This window comes from Anser brachyrhynchus (genome assembly GCF_964034855.1).
Source record: "Anser brachyrhynchus genome assembly, chromosome: 8".
Taxonomy (NCBI): domain Eukaryota; kingdom Metazoa; phylum Chordata; class Aves; order Anseriformes; family Anatidae; genus Anser; species Anser brachyrhynchus.
In genome coordinates this window covers 17,258,163-17,279,149 of record NC_137702.1, presented here as the reverse complement: position 1 = coordinate 17,279,149, position 20,987 = coordinate 17,258,163, and the positions used below count along the sequence as shown (strand labels likewise).

At 40.2% G+C, this 20,987-nt stretch overlaps 2 protein-coding genes across 7 annotated transcripts in view; one reads left to right on the top strand and one right to left on the bottom strand.

The window, feature by feature from the left end:
• Positions 1–335, bottom strand: part of SWT1 (SWT1 RNA endoribonuclease homolog) — a 42,893-nt gene extending 42,558 nt beyond the window's left edge. The window contains exon 1 of one of the 4 annotated variants that reach the window (XR_013954317.1): positions 38–334. Coding sequence is in view for 2 of the 4 variants with exons in the window: in XM_080602321.1 (XP_080458447.1) it covers positions 38–238 (201 nt within the window). In the remaining 2 variants the exon portion in view is untranslated. Of the gene's footprint in view, positions 1–33 lie in introns of all 4 variants that reach the window. The other 3 variants (XM_080602321.1, XM_080602322.1, XM_080602323.1) reach the window with 3 other exon arrangements.
• TRMT1L (tRNA methyltransferase 1L) lies at positions 244–20,045 on the top strand. Of its 3 annotated transcripts, none has more exons than XM_080602333.1 (16): positions 244–484; positions 2,338–2,490; positions 3,606–3,668; positions 5,023–5,136; positions 6,256–6,320; positions 6,845–6,974; positions 8,847–8,970; positions 10,178–10,257; positions 11,165–11,411; positions 12,399–12,611; positions 14,018–14,208; positions 15,550–15,628; positions 16,423–16,589; positions 18,190–18,249; positions 18,663–18,789; positions 18,893–20,045. In XM_080602333.1, the coding sequence occupies exons 1-16, from the start codon at positions 334–336 to the stop codon at positions 19,206–19,208; spliced, it is 2,280 nt and encodes a 759-aa protein (XP_080458459.1). In that variant the 5' UTR covers positions 244–333; the 3' UTR covers positions 19,209–20,045. The 3 variants fall into 3 exon arrangements, with proteins under 3 accessions (XP_080458459.1, XP_080458458.1, XP_080458460.1); XM_080602332.1 differs by having other exon boundaries at positions 3,606–3,716; XM_080602334.1 differs by lacking the exon at positions 244–484 and adding an exon at positions 586–908 and having other exon boundaries at positions 3,606–3,716.
• The last annotated feature ends 942 nt before the right edge of the window (positions 20,046–20,987 follow it).

The following is a 20,987-nucleotide window of genomic DNA, read 5'->3' as shown; positions in this document are numbered from 1 at the left end:
GGCCCCGGCCCCGGCCCCGGCCCCGCCTCGCACCCACCGCCCCGCCGGCGTCGCAACGGCTCGTCTCGGCGCGGGGCGCCTCAGCCCCTCGCCCCGCTCCGGCCCAGAAAGCGACCGCTCCCTGCTCCTCGCTCCTCCTCCCCCCGTCCTTCCCCCGCCGCGCAGGGCCCGGCCCGCGGCCCAGCGGCGCTCTGGGAAGTGTAGGCGGCGCTCGGCACCTCCCCGCCCGCCCCGCCATCGCCGCGCCCCCCGCCCGCCTCCGTCCCTGCCTCCCTGCGAGGCGCGGGGATCTCGGTCCGGCCTCTGCTCGCCTGCCGCACGCCCCCGGAGAAGATGGCAGCGGAGGAGGCCGCGGAGGCCGCGCTGGCTCAGCTGCCCCCCGAGCGGGAGCGGGACGAGGAGGAGGAGGACGAGGAGGAAGAGGAGGAAGAGGAGGAGGACGAGGAGCGGAGCCCCGGGGGCGGCGGCGAGGCCGCGGCGCTCAGTAAGGGCCGCGCGGGGGGAGGGCGCGGGCAGCGGCTCCCGGCGGGCGCTGAGGGGGCGGCCGCCATGTGGCGCCGCGGCGTGAGGGGCGATCGCTGCGGAGCGCGGCCGCAGCGCCGAGCCGGGGCCGGTAACAAAGAGCGGCGCTCGGCCGTGCCAGCCCGCCGCCCCGGGCAGCCGCTGAAGGTGCGAGAAACGGGCTGCGGGGTGCCCGGTCACCGGCGGTGCGGGCTCTTCTCCTGTGGTAGCGTTAGCAGCCGCCTCGCAGCACGTGCGGCCGCGTGCAGGCCTGTTTCTTCTTACAGCTCTCTCACCAAAAAAATCTTAGTTTTGTCTCTTCCGTTAATAAGCTGCGTAGAAACCGTCACCAGGCACCACGTAACTCTTTAATAGATGAGTAGGCAGGACATCGAAGTATGTCTCAGGTGAGTTTTCAGCTTTAAAAATAGATCTGTGAGAAATACAGCGATACTCTGAGTTGCAGGGCTGGTCTGGATCTGATTCAAGGTACTTGGAAGAATTTTGCTCTGCGCTTTCTCCATTTTTCTAAACTATTTTTCTCTGATCTCTGTCTTCAGGTGTTCATTCCTCTTTTTATTTCTTTGTAATAGGCAAGATCCGTGTCAAACTGCAATGTTTAAAAGCAAACAGACAAGACAAAGCAAGGGAGCCTTAAGAACTGCTGTAAGATCTATTCAGGCCTTATCCTGTCTGTAGTAGTGGCCAGAAGTAGATGACTGGGGGAAGAACAGAGCAACCAGCCGACCATTAACGCATTCTCCAGAAATACTTTCAAACACAAAACACCTTGTGGCTCATCATTTTCTTGAGCCAAAGGTAGCGCTTTGGGGTTTAAAAGCCTGTTATGGATTTCTCTGCAGTATAATTCTTTCTTTGGCACTCACAGACTTGCAGCAGCCAGTGGCAGGGAGGTCTGCAGCATAGCAATAGGTTATACAGAAAACTTCTGCTCTGATTTTCCATCTGCTCTTTCCATTTGGTCCATCCCAGGTTCTGCTGGAGCACTGCTGATGTCTGTGTTCCCCCTGTGTCTCACGACTTTATGGATGTTATGTACGGGCTGAAAAGTCATAGCCTGTTCTGTAGTTTCTCCATGGCTAAAATCCTATGCCATAAATCTGTTGTTTCTTGTCACCCTTTTTTGGAACTTCGCTGGTTCTGTGTCCCTTTTGAGCTTGGGGGATATGTGGCAATACTGTTCAATACGCAGGCTTTCTGCATTTTTTCCTAGAACTTCCTTATGCTGGGTTTAGGAGGGGATTTATACCTGTTCTTTCAATCAAAATTGTTTTAAAACCCTAAGATTGTAATCCTGATGATGCTCAGCTCAGAGCCCATCCATTCGTTCCATTCATATGTGAAATGAAGATTATTTTTCTCCCATGTCCACCACTTCTCTTTGTTTGTTTCATTGCCCACTCAAACGCCTTTTTCCAGATTGTTCAACTAGTCATAAACAGTTCTAAACTTCTGCTTTTAAACTTTATTTATCACTACTCTATGGTTAAACATATTTGGACTTCCTGCTTGCCTGCCTTGTCTTGTGTTGCATTTTGCCAGAAAATAACATGCAAATATTATTTTATTAACTTTAAACATCTGATAATACAGATGGGTGAATGGTTTCTTCCGTGGATTCCAAGGATAAGCAATAATCATTCTGATGTTATTCTCAGTAGTGATTATACAACTTTTCTCCTTCACGGTTGTTAGTCACATTTGCTGGTAGAAGCGCCAAATTACTGCAAGCAAATGAACTCAGTTGTATAATTCAAGCATATCAATGACAATTTTACTGTTGTTTTTTTGTTTTGTTTGCTTGATTTTCTTAAGATGGTGTGATCGACCCTGGAATGGTGAAAAGCAACAACCTGGGTGTGAAAGTTGCTGAGTCAGAAGTGGAAACCAAAGAAAAAGGAACTGAGGAAGAATCCACAAGGGAGTCTGAAAGTAACATTTTGGATGTTTCGTCGGATTATCCAAGAGGTTTGCTAACAAACGATAAGAATATTTGTGTTGTGTGCTTGAGCAAAGGAGGAAAAAAGTAAAAATAGCGGGAAAGAAAGGTAAAGGGAATGTGTGAAATTTCATTTTTAATACATCTGGTAGGTATCAATGCTTTTTCCCGTGCAGATGCATACTAAAATTTGTAGATGCCACTTCAGAATTTGTGCATAATACAGTGGCAAAAGAGAAACCGTTATGTCGGATGAGGTATAATCTGCGTCAGGGGCTGATGCTAGAAGCACCACAGAGAGCAGCGAAAATTGTATCCCAGTGCAGAAACTGGGAATTAGGAATTGATTTTAACCTTAGCTTTAAAACCAACTGCTGTATCTTCATACATCAATCAATTGCTTTATTTGTTTCACATAAGAAAGTCTGAAAGACTAATCTTGTAAAAACATTGTGTGAAGGTTTAAAATGACTACAGTATCAGTATCGCTAGAAACTGAGATGTTCAGTGTGCTATAACCAACAAAATTGATCAGGTAAACTAATTTTCTTGTTTTTAGCATATTCTATGCTATTCGCATAGATAAGTTGAAAAATGGGAAGGTAGTTTTAAAGGTTCTCAAACGCTCCTAAGGAAAAAAAAAAAAGTGATAGAATTTAATGTATCCTGCCTGCACAGTGAATAATTGCTAGTTGCAACGGGTCTGCTTCTGGCCAATACTACAGTTTTGCCAGGTAGTTCACGGGATGATTTTATGATTTTATACCGCTTTGTGTGTGGCTCGCATTCTGTAACCGCCATGCAGTAAAGTCAGAAGTAAATGGTATGTGACTTGCTCGCTTCTGCTTGTTTTTTCAAATAAAGATCATTCCAGTTTGAGAATTGTGATGTGTTGTCAGCATGAAAAAAGCAAGTAGAAATATTTGTATCTTATTAAATAAACATTCTGAGGATAAACTTTGGAAGTTGTACCTTCTACTATAGTTTTGCATGTAAGCTAAAGGATGCAGACAAGTGTTCTAATTGGTACAATAGGCCTTCCCTAGTGGTAGGTTTGAATTGATGGTTTGAAAAATAGTAGTAAGCTAGAAAAAAGAGTTTTTAATGAAGTATGTTTAACTTCTAAATATCTCTTGATTTTTAGAGAAACATATTTCCATTCAAAGACAGCTTGCTGAACTAGAGAAACTAGCTGACCTGAATGAAGGTGAGTTTACCTTGGCAGTATCCCAGAACACAGATCTTCATGTTACAGGTATTTACATTCTTCCTTAGTTTTTATTTTTAAAACATGACATCACTTTTATTTCTTGATTCATTTGTGGTGCTGAAAGATTAAAGGTTTCATAAAAAAAAATAGTGTCATCTTCCCCCTCCTTGTTTATCAAATGTTGTATTTCCTTCAGTAAATTTAGGGCTTTAACGATTCCTTTCCATCAACTTTCCTCTGCGTTGTAGCACTTCTGATGTTGGCAGTGTGCATGGAATAGCAAAACGTTAATTCTAGCTATACGTCATCAGTTTAGTCTCAGTTATGTTTTACTTCAAGTGCCACACGAATAGGGAAGCTAATTTTTGTCTTTGTGGTGTTTGAATATCATTTTAAACAGGTATGTATTCTGTTTTGGTTGTTCCCTTTTTTTCTCTGCATTCAGTGGTATATCGGAGAGTTGCTTAAGAGTGCTAAGTGTTTTTATTACAACTCTTAGTTTTTCTCAGATCGCAGGTATGTATTTAGTGCTAATAGTGGCAGCCCTTGCAACTGAAACTAGTTTTTATTCACAGAACAAGAAAAACATCAGAGTGCACACAGGTACTGCATCGTAGAGCTCTTGCACCTTAATCATCTTTTAGAATATCCACTGACAGAAATAATAGCCTGCTTCCATGGCTGTTTAATTTTACTAACAAATATGCCAAGAGTAAACCTACAGAAGTTAGCTTGTTTGTTATTTAATGAGGAGTTGGGTCATAAATAGTTCTTAGGTCTGATATTTATGGTTTTTAGCCATTATTGAATTGAATTAGATGTAAATCCACAGTAGCGATTAATAAATAAATAAATATTCCCTTGCCTATTCTCAATAGTCATTTCTTTCTTCTGCTGAGAACGTGACATTCTTCTGCTGTGTGCGTTAATGGACTGACTTGTATTTATTACCATCACCTCATGTATTTGAGACTCAGTAATGTGTGACAGTAGCAGAGTCTGATCAACATTAGAGAGCAGTGATGATTTATGTGAGCTGTAGGCCGCCGTCGCTGGTTTCAGTGGCATGAGATTCTTCACAGACAAGGTAGTCCACTCATAAAAAGGCCATATCAAAGCAATTTTACTGTCGTGTGAGCCTAAGTAATTATTACACATTGCCCACGTTGTGTGGCGTGTTTCAGTATTCATCCTGTACTATTCAAACACAAGCCTGTCTGCTAAATTCTGCATGAGCGGTTGTTTGATTTTCAGCATTGTAAGACCCATCAGCAGATGTATCTGCATCTCTTTTGAAATGCATGGTCACTGCATCTTACATGTTTCTCATACTTTGTGTTTGTGTTTTTAGATGAAAAGAAGCCTTGTCCATTGTGTCCTGAGGAGAAATTCAAAGCTTGCTATGGTCATAAACTCCATCGTCACCTCCAGAATTTGCACTGGAAAATTTCTGTTGAATTTGAAGGTAAAGGAAGTCGTATTTCAACAGTAAATACCAGACGGAGTAGTGTAGGACGTGTAGGACATTATTCTGCATTTTGTCTTGTTAAGTTCTTGTTGACTTAAGCATGAATTTCATGCATCTTGTTATCAGCTCTCAACTAGAACCATATTTTGATAAGATGAATTTTGCCCTGGGATATAAAATGTAAATGTAAAATAGCTCTGTATTTTCTACATGACAAAATAGTCCCAATTGTGCATTTTCTCATTAAAAGAACAGCAAATGCTTGGCGTTTCATGATAATGAAATAAAACTTATATATTTATTTTATGAAAACGACTTTAATAAAAGTTTTTGTCATATCATTAATAATCAGAGCGATTTCCACCATCACTACTACCACACCCCGCCAAAATTTTTGGCTTGTCATAAAGATTACATAGTTTCAGATAACTACTTAAAGTATTTATTTAATATCAGTATTTAGTAGCTTTTTCTCTCATACAGCCAAACTCTGTGATCTGTTTATAAAATGCATTAAAATCCCTACTAGAAATTTAAGAAGGAAAAGAGAGTGAGCAACATCTGTTGTTTGTTTTTTTTTTTAAGAACTAGAAGTATGGGTTTGCAAGAAATAAAGTAACCAACCAGAATATAGACAACATTCAAGTTAAATTTAAAAATGATCCAACTGAAGTTCTGTTTTTGCATGCATCAGCATGTGTCTTCTCTTTGTTTTTCTTTAAACCACAAGACAAGTTTTTACAGGAGTCTTCACACAAGTCTGTTAGCCAGGTAGCAACCCTTATAAGTGTTTGTATTGTATTTTTGAAAGTTATATACTCTACAGCCTGAATACTCGCTGTAGCACTGTAGGAAGCTAAGAGACTTATCAAAATGAATTGTCTTTGTATGATTTTTGAACACTTCAAAAATTCAGTGTATACCTAGCTGATGAATGTCTCTGTCCATTGGTTGAATGTCTCTCGCCATTGTCTTGTGGCAATATTTGGTAATCTTAGTTGAGATCATGCAATAAAAAAAAATCTAAAACATACTAAATCAAAGAGTTTCTGGTATAGGACATAAGCAATTCTGTTTGCTTACTGTACTGTGTTGTGACATGCACTTGTTCTCCAGGGTACAGAATGTGCATCTGCCACTTACCTTGTCGTCTAGTAAAGCCAAACCTCATTGGAGACCAGGTAAAATGCCGAATCAGAGAAATATTTGTTGCCCTACATCATGGGGGAAGTGGGTGATTTGGAGGAACTTCTGCAACCCATTCTTAGTCTCAAAGTATGGCGTGCTATCCATTCTGGCAAACGTGCATCAGTTGAGAATATAAAGCTTTCGTGTAACCTTCAAGTAGTTGAATGTAGTTGTCTATCCCTCTTATTTTTGTGGGTAGCTGCCTATCATGTAGACAGCAGCTTTGTGTGGAAGAGGTGAAGGGATCAGAGTGCCCCGCAATGGGTGCATCTCAGTCCCTTTCCTGTGTGCTGAGTATACGGAGTATTGGCAGGCAGCTGAATGTCGTGGTGCTGCGACAGGACAGCTGTGCTGCCTCTGTGGGAATGATTATTTCAGTCCCGGTAACTATAGACGCAGGATATTTTGTATGTTGTAGAGTTACAGACAGATGACTTCTTCATCTCCCCATATTTAGGGATAGTTTTACTTGAACTGTATTTGTGTATTCTGAAACTGCGTATGGTTTATTTCACAGACATTTTCAAAGATGGGAGCCCATTACCATTGCATTATCTGTTCGGCAACTATCGCTCGGAGAACTGACATGATAGGGCATATTAATCGTCACGTGAATAAAGGAGAAACTGAATCAAGGTTTATTACAGGTAGGTTCTCACTTCTGTAAAATGATCAATTCTTTTATACCATGTAGTACTTGGGTTAGCTATGATACCTGAGTGACAAGTGTAAGAAAAATTCCAGAAGAAAATTATTTAGGTTTACTAAAGAGAAATCTGCCCTTAATCTTTCAGAACTTGTTTTTTTTCCTCAAAGACGTAGGAGTGTTGTGATTTTTTTCTCTGCATTAACTAGTTTCTGTATTCTTACTGATAAATAATATTCACTTCAAAAGCAGTTTAAAGTTGTAAATGCAGGCTTCTGCAAAATAATGGAGGACATGGTATCTGTAACACAAAATCTGTCCAGAGAATTTCATGCCTTTCTTTGGCTGTATTTGTTCTTTTATCAGTCTTCAGTAAATCTCTCTAGAATACAGAAAATGTTTTGCTCTTTTTAACCAAACTGCATCAACATGAATTTACAAAACAAGATGACTTTCATCCAGTACTGGAGAATCATGATAGAGGCATCAGTGTTTCTTTGGTAAATTATAATCCTTGTCTGACTCTCTCAAGAATTAGAATTCTGTTTCCAAACTTGGATAAACTAAATTGAAAGTATTTTGAATAACTAGAATATCAAGTGTTTAAAATTAATTTTATTTCCTTTATTTTTGTAAGATTTCTGTTCTCTGCAGATACCAATTTAAAAATTTCATTATCGATTACCTGGTGTGTAAAAACTTTTTTTGTAATGGCCCAGACTGTTTACTTTGCAAATTTGTCTTTTTTTGGTGGTGGTGGTGGTTTTTTTTTTTACCCCTCTCCATCTCTGTATAGATGTATGGATTTTACCTAGTTATAGTAAAGACAGGACTGGAAGCTATTGAGGATCATACTTAGTTCTGTTATCAGTCTGCGGTTTAGGGAGTAGTAGCTCAGTGTCTGGGGATCGGTTTTCATGGCTAAGAAGCAATAGTAGGACATATTTCCATGCCTTTAACTTAAATAGTTTGTGATGTGAAATACATTAATCTGTGCATCATTCCCTCCAGAGCAGTTAGTACAGAATGGCTGATTTGTCTTTTTTACGTGAAATGCCCGTGGTTATTTTCCCTCATGGAGAGAGGTGAAAGCTACAGATGACATGTTTAATACTTAGGAGGTACTTGAACAAAAGTTGAAGGCTGTAAATGTGGAGCAGGTGGTAGAGCAGTTGAAATAATTACTTGAAAGCACAGAGGGATAGGCGGGCCATGCACAGAAAGGTATCTGGTTGAAAGCTAACAAATTTTGCCTGGTTGTTTCTGGGTAAATTTTGCTACTCTTAGACTGGAGATAAATTTCTCAGGGGAATGACAATGTGCGTTTACAGTTGTCAAATCAAGAAAGCTTGTTTTGCCACAAACTTTTTTATACAAAGCCTAAGTGCTGAAATTGTCCCTATGCTTGTGCTCTCTGTACACATTTCATGAAGCTGTTTGGTAACTTACAGAGATTGAATCAAGGAGTTCAATGGTATAAATTCAGCACTTTGTTGATAGGGTTTTAATTACTTAGCAACATACTACATTTGAATGTGCAGAACAAATGTGGTAAGCCTCAGGCTCAGGGGCTTCCCTTCTAAAACTGGAGTGGATACATGTGCGAGCCCAACTGAGAAATGGATCTGGCGTTCTATTGGAAGAAAATTGTGGTAGAGCTTGAGCCTAGTCAGCCACTCTTAAGACTAGAAGATAAATTGTTGCTTCTTTTTTTCCCCGGTGTATGAGTTAACTGATCCATGTGCGCCAGCTGGATTACTGCAAAGTTTAGTCCTTTTGCTACCTGGGAGCACATTTTCAATTTCATGTATCAAATGTGCTAACGTTAATTTCAATTCTCACTCTCCTTCCCACACAATTACTTTCTTTTTAGCTCCTGCTCCCAAGTCATCTCATGAAGTGCTGAAAGAGTCAGACACAGATGTGCAGGTTCTTCCCAACTACTCCACACCGCAAAAAACAGATTCCTATTTTAACCCCAAAATGAAACTCAACAGGTGAGAGAACAGGGAGTGGGAAGATACACAAAAGGGATGGTGACTTTGTAGTGAAGAATGTTCATACATTTTGAAAAACAAACCCTGTGAACCCTTTGTTCAGAGGGAAGGAGAAATAGCTTTTTCAGTAACAAGATGGTTCTTGGGATAAAATTCCATTTAGATGTGTTCCATTGTATTTGTCTGCTAAGATAATTTTTGTTAATTTTGGAAAGTTCTCCAGCAAAAACTCTTCTTGACAAATAACATGTGAAACCGAAAACACTGTGTGGGAAATACTGTTGTCTCTGAAGCAATTAAGGATGTTTACATAATTAGTTTATGCAAAAGAACAGGATTTTAAAAGAAGAGCACACTTGAAAACTCATTTCCTTGTACACACTTTATATGTTTTTGTGTGTCTCCACAAGATACAGTGGTTGGTGACTGCTCTCTCTCCTTTAACTGAACAGCAGCATGCCTATAATTTACAGCTTTCATATTGCAAGCCTTGTTTATATAGGCTTTTCTCTCTTGGGTGCCAAATTCTCAAAAGTTCCTTCTCATATTTGCATTAAAAAAGATGAAGGAAGGACAGTTTTTTTGTTTATTTGTTTTGTTTTGTTTTTTAAGGAGACTCATAAATTATTTCTATACCACAACTAAAATGTGCAAGCATTAACACCAAAGCATAGCAGTAGGCTTCAGCCTGTGCAGACTGCTCATGTGTTCAGTGCTGTAAATATTTCAGCTTCCAGGTTTAAAGTTAGCTCAGATACATTTGTCAAAACTTGCCTCTGAAGAATGCCATTGCAACTAAGTTTGCGGCTATTCCTATGTGAACAATGCCTGTTCAAAACAGTGGAATTTTTTGTTTCACAGTCGTTTCTGATTTCCTTTCAAACACAGAGCTGTTAATTGGGTAACATCTGATTGTGCTGGGAACGGAAGAGAAACACTACTTACTTCTAAATGCTTACCACTTTTTCCAGTGCTAGAGTAACTGTAAGATGATTCAGGATCCTACTTTATGAATATTCTGATGTGTTGAGTCACTAAATTGAGTATGAAATACTGTCATATCAATTGAAAAGCTTAAAAGTAAACAATTACTGTATTTAAAAAATGATCTAGCTTAGAAGTTCTAGGAAGATGTTCAAGGGGAACAAATAACCAAGAGGAAGAAAAAAATATTTCTCATCTTACTGTGGCTTTTTTTTCCCCCTAGGCAATTGATATTCTGTGCACTAGCTGTTTTAGCTGAAGAGCGTAAACCAATAGAATGTTTGGATGCATTTGGTGCCACTGGTAAAGTCAATTTCTTTAATCTTTAGCTATTATCCAATACTATGAGACTGCAGAAATCAGTAGTAACTGATACTGTTGTGTTCCTCAGACTGTGTTCGACTATGCAGTTTTCCTCCTTAGGCAGGCAATCATTGGCTTCCATACAAAAAACACAGTCTTCAAGAGCCTACAAGTCCTTCAAAAAGATTGTAAATAATAAATCAAAGTTGAGTGATCTGCTTAAAAATTAGTTGCCTTAAAATGTCGTTGAAATACCACCTTACTAAACATGTGACCAGGGTCCCAAATCTTTTGTGACTTTGTAAAATCAACCTCTGGTTAAAAAATTGAAATGAACCCAAGCATTCTCTACAGATTCATCTGTAATTGATTTCAAAAATTCTGAATGTGAACTAAACGTGAAGTCATTTGGTCAGTGTCCACTAACCATCTAGAACAAAAATCTAAAGAAATCTGACCTCTGCTGCCTTATTATCAGTCTGCTGTTGTAAACCCAGGGTTATAGTTGAGAACAGCAGTAGCTGCTTAGCATTTTTCATAAAAATTCTTGGTAATGAATTTATCACTGTTCCGAGCCAGGCCAGATATCACAACTGCAGCCTGTCCTGCACTTCCTCATTGTTACAGAGTTTACTATGAAAGTCAGCAATAGTTTGGAGACGGCCTAAGTATCTTCAAGAAGGTGACAAATTGACTACTGCACTTAAAACTTATTGTTGTTACTATTACAGCACTGTGTGCTGATGCAGAAGGTCACCAACACAGTTTTTTATGGAACACACCAAAACTTGCCTCACACTTCCATATTATAAGCATTTAAAAGGATGGATTTTTTTCTCACTGATTTCAGTGAACCAGAAAACAACTCGCGGTTTTGTCACGGAGTTACAATTCTGTCTTTCCCTAGGTATAATGGGATTACAATGGGCAAAGCATCTCAGAAGTTCCGTGAAGGTTACAATTAATGATTGTAATGAAAATTCTGTGACAATGATTCAGGAAAACTGCCATTTAAACAAAATGAAGGTGAAACTGAACGCTAAGGAAGAAGACAATGACGAAGCTTTGGGAGGTGGAGAACAAAATACTGACACCATTGAGGTGACAAAAATGGATGCCAATGTTATAATGCATATGAGATCATTTGATTTTATGTAAGTGTTAAAAGTTTATCTTAATAAACTTTCTGTTTTGCTAATAACACCCCATAACCCACCCCAGGCCCCACCGTATGATAGGGAAGTTGGAATGAAAGAAGTAACCAACAGTCAGTTGATAATTCAAAAGTAATTGTATTGTCCCAGGACAGGTGTGGAAATGGAACATCAAATGTTTTAGAGATTACTGGGAAAATATTGGCAAAGCCTTCAACATCCAGAATGGAATATAAATATGCATGAAAATTTTAAGCCAAACTATTTTTCGTATAACTTCATTGCCTGTTTGATAAAGAGAAATGTTAAATTTGTCCTTTTCTTCCCTTGAGGCTTTTAATTAGTTAAAAATTCATTCATTTGCATGCTGTTGTATAGGACTGCATGTTTGTTGCATCGCTTGTTTTGATCCGTTCTGCAGCATGTTCATCTTCAATTGAAGCAGTCTACTGCTTTCAAGTTGGACTTACAGACGAATACATTCAAAACCCCTACAGACATCAGAATAAATTATTGGATTTCTTTTGGTATTGATTAACATCCAGTTTGTAGCTAATTAAGCAGCATGTATTCAGAGTGAAAATTACGCAATTTAGTACACAAACTGGAATGCATATGTTTGAAAAGCAAACTTGTTTTTATAAGTTTCCTTTTCTTTTAAGGACAAGGATAGGTATCAGGCCAATGTTCTTGTAACATGAACTAGTCAGGGGGTCAGGATGCCAAAAAAAACCCAACAAATAACTGTCAGTTTTTGTGGTGATGTGTATTTTCCAGTACAGTTCTGCCTTGGTTCTTGCAATTTGACACTTAATCCTCTGGTATTCCAGACTAATTCATGAGAGATGTGCTGTCAGTTTTAATCCTGCTTTCTCATCTTGTTTTAAACCTGAGCATAGATAAAGATTCTCAAAGTTTTTATTATTTTAACAAAGGTTAGACGGTTGAGCATCTATAGATGCAGAGTGAGACTTGTTTTCATTTCAGACATTTGGACCCATTCGGAACTTCTGTGAATTACCTGGATTCTGCCTTTAGAAATGTGAGAAATCTTGGAATCGTGTCCCTGACATCCACAGACATCAGTTCTCTGTATGCAAAGGCTCAGCATGTTGCCCTGCGTCATTACGGATGTAACATTGTCCGAACAGAGTACTACAAGGAGCTGGCGGCCAGAATAGTAATTGCTGCTGTGGCAAGGTTCTGTTAAAACAAATCGGCTCAAATTCTGGGAGAAAATTGTTTTTGATACAAAACTTCAGAGTGCTGCTGTAGGTTGTGCATGTTGAGTTTCCAGAATTCTTTAATTCTAAAAAGCAGACTTCTCGATACAGAAGTTATGTTTCATATGTTATGTGTGCTGCTATGGGACAATGTAAATCTTAAACTAAAAGACCGGGGAAGGTAAAAATGCATAAATGGGGTAGGGGGTTGGGATGGCGGCAGGTTTTTTGTTGTTGTTGTTCTGGTTTTTTGTTTGTTCGATTTGGCTTTGGCTTTTTGGGGGAGGGGTGGGAAGGTGGTAATCTAAAAAGTAATAGCCAGACTTGCATATCTGCAAGTTCTTTTGTTCTTTTCTCAACTTTGTGGTCATTTCAGTGCTGCATAGGACTTTGCAAATGTTAATTAAACTACTGAAGTGGCTTCTAGCTAAGCATTACAGTTACACTTGCTTCAATGAAAACTGGAGTTAACGGAAACTGGTGTTCACTTAAGGTCCTTGTGCTTGAGGTTGAAATGATGCATGTAATTATTAACTTGTGAAATAAGTCTTTTGCATATAGACATTCTTACAAACTTCAGACTGATAATTGAATGAAGGTAGTAAAACTAGTTTTTAATTGAGGAAGAAGGATAAAGGCAAGAGGATTGGACAACTGCTTGGGAAGATGGGGAGAAAATAAAGTGTGCAGAGGTCTTAAGCATGCTGGAGCTAAAATGCTCACCTGAATTCTTTTAGATTTTTCTTCTTTATATCCCTGCATGTGTTAGGTTGTCCCTTGGGGAATGTTTTTAGACACAGATATTCTGTATCTAATTAAATGTGACCTTCCTATGAAACTATGTGATGAACTGAGATTTTGGCAAGGGGGGTGAACTTCTTGGCTGTTGAAGCAAAGTTTTAACTGTGCTTTGGGTTACATGCTCCAACTCCCGTAAAGGTTTCTTCTTCCTTGTCAGTGCTTACCTACCAAGGAACTTCTCACTTACCTTCCCACAGCCCTTATTTAATTAACACTTGATGGTTTAACATCATGTGTGTCCCTCTAAATCTCTACTTTCTCAGATTTTCATGTAGCTTGTTAATTTTTTTGTTACAACACCCTGTCATTAAGCAGGTATTTGTATAGAAAGATGATGCAGAGGACAGACTGCTGTTTCCAAGCGTGATAAAAAGTTAAACGTGACTTCCATAGCCTTACAGGAAGTAGAGAACACTGCACATTTAAGAAACGACTCTCTCCATATCACTTTCTGAGATCTTCAGTATCACTTTCTAGAAAGTGGATGAGGTCAAGAATCTTTGAACAGGTTTAGGTGTCTGCGGAAACGTTAGTCTGCTGAATTCAGTACAATGTGTGTCTGTGTTTGTTCTTCCTTCGCAGAGCTGCAGCTCGCTGTAACAAAGGCATTGAAGTTTTACTTGCGGTAGCTCTAGAGCACTTTGTTCTAGTAGTCGTCAGAGTTTTACGGGGACCATCTCCTGCAGATGATTCAGCAAAGAAAGTAAGATACCTCATCCACTGCCAGTGGTGTGAAGAGAGAATTTTTCAGAAAGAGAGTAATATGGTAGAAGGTAAATAGACCTTCCACTGATATTATAAAAGGTCTGATTCCTGGATGTTTGGGTGGCTGGGTTTTTTTTGCTTGTTTAGGCCTTGTTTATGTTTACATGCTTTTGGCAAAGTAGTATTCTGTAGTATTTCTGTTTAATGTAACTAGAGTATTGCATGAAGTGGAAAAAGTATTTCCAATGCAAAATACCTGTTTTATGGTACCAGGTTAGATCCATTGTGTGCGTGGATTTCGCCATAAATGTACTGGATTCGTTTGTAGGTGGGGTGTTCTCCAGCTAGCTTTAGCTGCTGAAGGGTGCCCGATAGGCCCTTGGATCTGTCCTTTCAGTGAAGGGCATGAAGAGTGGGACACCTGTGGCTGCTGTGTTGTTCCTCCATACAGGGGCAGCTTGATGAATTTAGGTGTCAGGTTGCTCTTCTACAATATCACATTCCCCCCAGGTTAGGGTCTGTTCTGCTTGACCTTGGGCAGTATCAGTAAATGCCTGATGGAGATAATCCCTGTAGGTGTGGTAGGCAAGGTATGCAGCATTCCTGTGATTTATCTAATGCTTGGCGATAAATCAAGGCAGCCTCTACGTTAAAAGCCAGCTGTTCATGTGCGGTCTCTATACACAAGTTAGAGGTGGGAGGCAAAAGTTAAGCTAAGGAGTAGCTCCTAGCCAGATGGTAGCTTGAATAAATCCAAAGGAAAAACCTTGGCTTCAATGTTGCGGGTTCTTGGATACCAACTACTCAGCTGATGGTGTCTTTGAACAAAGTCAGGTGCAACAGTGTGCAATGACCTTCTTATTAAAAAGATTTGGTCCTGTTTTAAGAACAGAAAAGGGTAACTGATAAGAACAGTGTTGTGGTAGAGATCTTAATTAGGAAATGAATTGTTTACTTAATGCCTTACCTGCAAGCAGGCTGACTTACGGCTTAGAAACCCTGTAGGCGGCTGTATTTTGTATATGTAACTGACAGATGGTTGCATTTTTTTGTTGTTGTTGATACTATCCTTGACAGCTGCTTATATAGTCATGGGAAAGAAAGCTAGTAATTTCCACATGATTTGAAATCTGCCAAAAAATATAGCGCATTAGGTGGCTTTTTGGTGTTTTTTCCCCTTCAGTGTCATTTCAACAGTGATTAGAGATCAAGCCATCAATCACTAAATTTTCACAAGTACTGCAGCACTGCTTGTCAGAATTGGGAGTGGTGTTGCACTTCTGCTCGTTTACCCTTTCAAATACATCCATTTAAGTAAACTAGTACTTCATATCTGTATCGTCTCTCTTCAGCAAAGTGAGCATTGCTGGCTATTTCAAAACAGCTTAAATTCTGTTTTTCTGTTGTAGAAAACCCTTATCAGCAGCTGCCTTGTGATTGTCACGGCAGTATGCCTGGGAAGACAGCAGTAGTTCTTGGTCCCCTCTGGTAAGTACAGAACACAGTGAGGAATCAGAATAATTGAGGCTGGGAGGACATCTGGAGGTCACGTTCACTCACTTAATAGAAATGCAAGTCTGTTGGATATTTTAGCATTACTAAAGGAAGTGTAGCAATCAGGAGTCATTCAAGAAAGAGTTAATGTATGGCAGTTTCTGAATTTAGTATAGGTTGTTCAGTTTTTGGTTATGGTCATAGAGTTCAAACCGGTTAATATATAACAAATTCACTCTAAATTTCATGTTTACTGTGACTGTTTTAATACATCCTGCACAGGAGAACCTGGCTCTGTGTTCTTCTAGTTGCCAAATGTCAAGCAGCTCTATTACTTGGTACTTGCAGAAAATGTATGTAGTAAATCCTTACATGTGCTGACAGTAGCAAATAATACACTACTTGATACTTAATACTTACTCTGATTTCTCACAGGAGAAAATTTTAAATCCTTCACTAAGTCTTTTAATGGCTTCAAAGCAAATTAAAAATAGTTGACAATTGCCAGTACCTTTCTTCCAGACAAAAAATAGGGTAAGATGACTTTCTCAACATAGTTGGGCAAGTCAGTGGCAGAAATAAAATTCCTGAGATGGTTTTTAATGTGAGATCAATGCTGCTGTCCTTGGAAACAAAGCAATGCTGTATTGCTGCAGCAAGAACACAGTCAGGTGCAGCGCATTGGTGTAATGTCATTGCTAAACAATTTGGGTGAGAGATTTTTTTAAGGAAACTTTTTTTGCTTTCATTAATAGGTCTAAACTTCTCACTTGTCTTGTGTTTCTTAGGTCAGGAGCCCTTTTTAATACTGGATTCCTCAGAAGAATGCTGTTTGAGGCGGTCCAGTATGGCTTAGATGAAACTCAGCCGCTTTTGAAGACGTTAGTTTGTGAAGCTGAGTGTACAACTTTAAAGAATTTTTCTACCCATAGTCCTTATGATGAGAACAAACAAGGTAAGAAAACCAGCAGTTGTTTTGCAAAAAGTCTGACCTGGTGGTGATTTTAGAGAGAGAATGCTCTCTGATAACTTAATGCTAACAGCAGTGTGAGCATTAGGTAGGTACACGTTAGGTCAAGAAAATATTTGTTGCTTTGAATCCAGTGCAGGAGTTGTCTATGCTGTAAAAAGAGCATGGTCTGTCAGAGCCAGAGTGCTGGATTTAAACATCTTCAGTCAGTACAGCAGATTGTGAAACAAGTGAATATCATGCAGGCAGACTGACCACCGTGAAATCCAGCACGTTCCCCACAGGAGCCGGAAACAGCACGTGTCTGTCCGTCCTCTGTGTACCCTGCTGCAGACCTGGGAGCCCGTGCCATTAGGAAGAGAACTCGGCTGGCCTGCTCTGCGTTCTCTGCAGGAATTGCAAATCACTGCACCAAAAGAAATAGTCTTCCCTAGGGGAATGCTGTTTTACCATAAAATGAAATTGCTTTGACTATCCCAATGCTGATTGCTCAATCAGATAATGACAGGACAAGGGGGAATGGTTTTAAAATAAAAGAGGGGAGATTTAGATTAGAGGTTAGGAGGAAATTCTTCCGTTCAGAGGGTGGTGAGGCACTGGCACAGGTTGCTGTGGTGGTTTTACCTTGCTAGGCTGCTGAACTCCACCACAACCGCTATCTCACTCCCCCTCCTCAGAAGAGGAGGGGAAGAACAAAAGGAAAGAAACAACTCACAGGTTGAGATAAGGATAATTTAATTAAAGGAAAAATAATTATTAAGGGAAAATTATTATTAATTAAATAATTTACCTAAAGGGAAAAACCAAAACCAAGCAAAGGCTGTGTGGAAGCACAGAGGAAAGAAATTACTCTCTACTTCCCACCAACGAGCGATTCTTGAACACGTCCTTGAAGCAGGGCCTCAATGCACATAGCCATTGTTTGGGAGGACAGATGTTTTCACAACGAGAGCCCCCCTCTCCCCTATTCTTCCTTTTTGCACCTTTTATTGCTGAGTGTGACATCGTATGGTATGGAATATCCCTTTGGTTGGTTTAGGTCAGCTGCCCTGGTGATGTTCCTTCCTCACCTCTTGCCCACCCCCAGCCTGCTGGTTCTGGGGGGGTTAGAGAGAGTCCTGATACTGTGCCGGCACTGCTCAGCAGCAGACACAACACTGGGGTGATACCAGTGCTGTTCTAGCTACAAGTGCAGAGCACAGCACTGTATGGGCTGCTGCACGGAAAGTTAACTCCATCCCAGGCAGACCCTGTACAGTTGCCCAGAGAAGCTGTGGATGCCCCATCCCTGGAGGTGTTCAGGACCAGGCTGGATGCGGCTCTGGGCAACCTGGTGTGGTGGGAGGTGTTCCTGCCTATGGCAGGGGGGTTAGAACTAGATGATCTTTGAGGTCCCTTCCAACCCAAACCATTCTGTGATCCCCTGATCCCCTCTAAATTCAGTTACTGAGCTGGTAGGTAAGTTACCCGTGTATGTGCTTCTTTAGGCTGCGATGTGGTAGACATTCTTTCTGTTTACCTAAGGTATTTTGCCATCCTACTGTTTTACAATAAGACTTAACTTTGATCTTTAATTGTATTCTAGAAGAGTGTGGCGTATATATTAAAACACCAGATACTTCAGCAGAATCCTGCGTGTTACATGGTAAGTAGATCATTTGGTGCAACTCCAGCAGCTTCAAATTAAAGTACAGTTTCAGTGATGGCTAAACCAACCTAGTGTTCACATACAATTTTTCTACATTCAATGATACTTAAGTAAAAGTTATTTTCCCACTGAATAATGATTTTACTTTTTCCAGAATCATATTTTCTGGTACAAGCCAAATGCTAAATACTGAATTATGCATACCTGGCCTCACTTGTTATTACTGAAAATGGTGTGTAATTAAATTCTGGCTAGATTTTAACTCTGCAAAATGTTATCTCATATAAACATACATAAAGGTGTGCGGTTGCTATGTGGCTTTTTTGTACTTCCTGTCTTTGGCTTCACTGGCATTTTTTGTGGACTTCACTGAATATTCAACAATTTCACTGGCATTTTTTGTGGTCCAGGAAAAAGAAAAAATAATGAAGTGGTGCGAAATGCAGCCAAGCGACAAAAATCTGACAACAGTGCTGAGCACCCTGCATTCTACTACAATATCCACAGACACAGTATTAAAGGAATGAACATGCCAAAGTAAGGCTTTAAGTTCCACCCTTATATTACTGTGACAACTAATATGTAGCTTGTATTGAATCAGCCTTACTGGTGTTAACTCCTTTTTAAATGGCTTTTTCAGGTTAAATAAGTTCTTAAACTATCTCTCTGAAGCTGGATACAGAGTCAGTAGGACCCACTTTGATCCCATGGGAGTTCGCACGAATGCGCCCTTGGCGCAATTTAAGACTATCCTTGTGAAGTACAGCACTCCCACATACACCGGGGGGCAGGCGGAAGGCCCTCTCCATCTCACTGAAGATGTCCACATGGGAGACTGGGTTCCAGCTGCTGCAGATGGCAAAGCAGGAGATGCTGAATTTCTGGAAGATGATAAATCTGGAGACACTGCCACCATGTTCACAAACGACTGCCCTACTCACTGTGCAGCTGATTAATGCAAATCGTCTTGGTCAGGACTTGGCAACTACACCCTGTTTGAGTACACCCGTACTTCTTACAGAAAGAACTGCATTTTGACAGTTTGAAGCACCTGCTATTTTCATTTGAGAAGACAGTTTAGAATTATGTAGCAGAATTTACCACTGAACACGGCGTGTGTGGTCAAGGTACTCTTGCTGTGGGAAAGTCTCTAGACAGTTCTTTCACGCTCACATCCACTTTTACACCAAGGCATTGTGGTTACCCCCAGATCTTTGTACAGCCTTATTCAAACTGCTAGAACAGAATCCGGAAGAGTGGATGGGGCCTAAAGTCTTAAGTGTTTCTGAACATAAGCTTAGTATGAAATGGACTACCATTCCTAAACCCTGACCTGTTAGAAATCAGAGGGAGGTCATGTTAAGATGGTAAAACAGTACAGAATGAAATGTGATGTGAACTGAAGCAAGCAAGAAATTGCTAACTCAGTGCCCTTCTAGCTCCACATTGCTCATGTAATTCGGCCTTCAGTTCCAATTTTGTAGTTCTACCTACAGGCAAGATCCTAACACAAGTGAGAACAGAAAGGAATGGTTACAAAACTGTTACATAAACTTCAGTTCTTAACCAAACTTCAGTGATTTGTGTTTAGTCACACTAGGTAATTGTCAGAGATTAAATTTGGTTGTATACCACAAGAAGGAACAGTGACCAGACACAAGTTGAAGTTCTGGAAAAATATGTTCATAATACAATCTTTGCTGTTACAAGATCTCTTCAGTGAATGAGCAAAGACGCAGTGTGTTGGTAGTCATTTCTGATTTCCTTAAATATATGGCAGCATTCCAGCCAAATAAGCTTGACTTTGTCCTTTTTTCCCCCACCCCAAAAAAAAACCTTTTTCTCAGATACCTGCATATGTTTCACTTGACTTATCACATTTGAAGTAGTAATTCCAGTTTTTCACAGGCTTCGTGTGCAGCCTAGCCCAGTGCCAGGTTCTCTGAAGAGATGGTGGTGAGGGATTATTCTTATTTTCCCATCCCAGAAGCTTTCATTAAGAGCATTAATTGTCTCATTGACAACTGAGTGCTGAATAGGAGTATTATGACAGATACAATCCTGATAGTGCAAAACTTAATAAGCTCCTCTCAGTCCAGAATTGTTACTGCCTTTTATAACCATCTTAAATTCATGGCTGCTTCTATAAGAGTTGTTATTTTCATTTATTGCCTTCAAAAACGTAGTGCTTTACCAAGGATAACTTGAGATCAACTTGGAAAGGTGAGTCTGAAGAAAAAGAATAGTTTTCAGTGTTCCACAATTGTTCTGAACTAAGTATATTTTTTAAGTGGAGAGGATGGTTAAAAGGTTTCACTTGCAGGTAATGCACTGCTCCCTTTAGTATTAGCGTGAGATGTAATCAGTCGCAAGATCACTTAACAGGAGCAGAGGAGCGTGCTCTAATTACAATGAAGTAGGCTGACAAGAAAATGTAACTCATGCCTTTGCAGGGAGTTGTTTTTGATTATTTTTGGCTTCTCCTAAGTAACAAGGTGTTGCACATCTGTCCTCTTTGAGGCAGTTATTTCTATATTCTTAGATGGACGTCAGAAGTGACAGAGAAAGCAAACTTCCAGCTCATCCACGCAGTTCAGGCTCTTTCCTCTTGTCAAATGGGGAGAAGCATCTGTAACCTGGCCCATGGAGGACCACCTGTTCCAGGAGCCTAGCAGCAAGGAGTTTGTGACTCAGGCCTGTTGGCCTTCCCTTTCTGTTCATTATTCATGTTGCTA

Excerpts from the sequence above, each read along its gene's own strand:
- TRMT1L (XM_080602332.1), top strand. The coding sequence starts at position 334 with ATGGCAGCGGAGGAGGCCGCGGAGGCCGCGCTGGCTCAGCTGCCCCCC. Across the intron at positions 485-2,337 it reads CGGCGAGGCCGCGGCGCTCA|ATGGTGTGATCGACCCTGGA; the intron begins GTAAGGGCCGCG and ends GATTTTCTTAAG. Across the intron at positions 8,971-10,177 it reads CCCAAAATGAAACTCAACAG|GCAATTGATATTCTGTGCAC; the intron begins GTGAGAGAACAG and ends TTTTCCCCCTAG.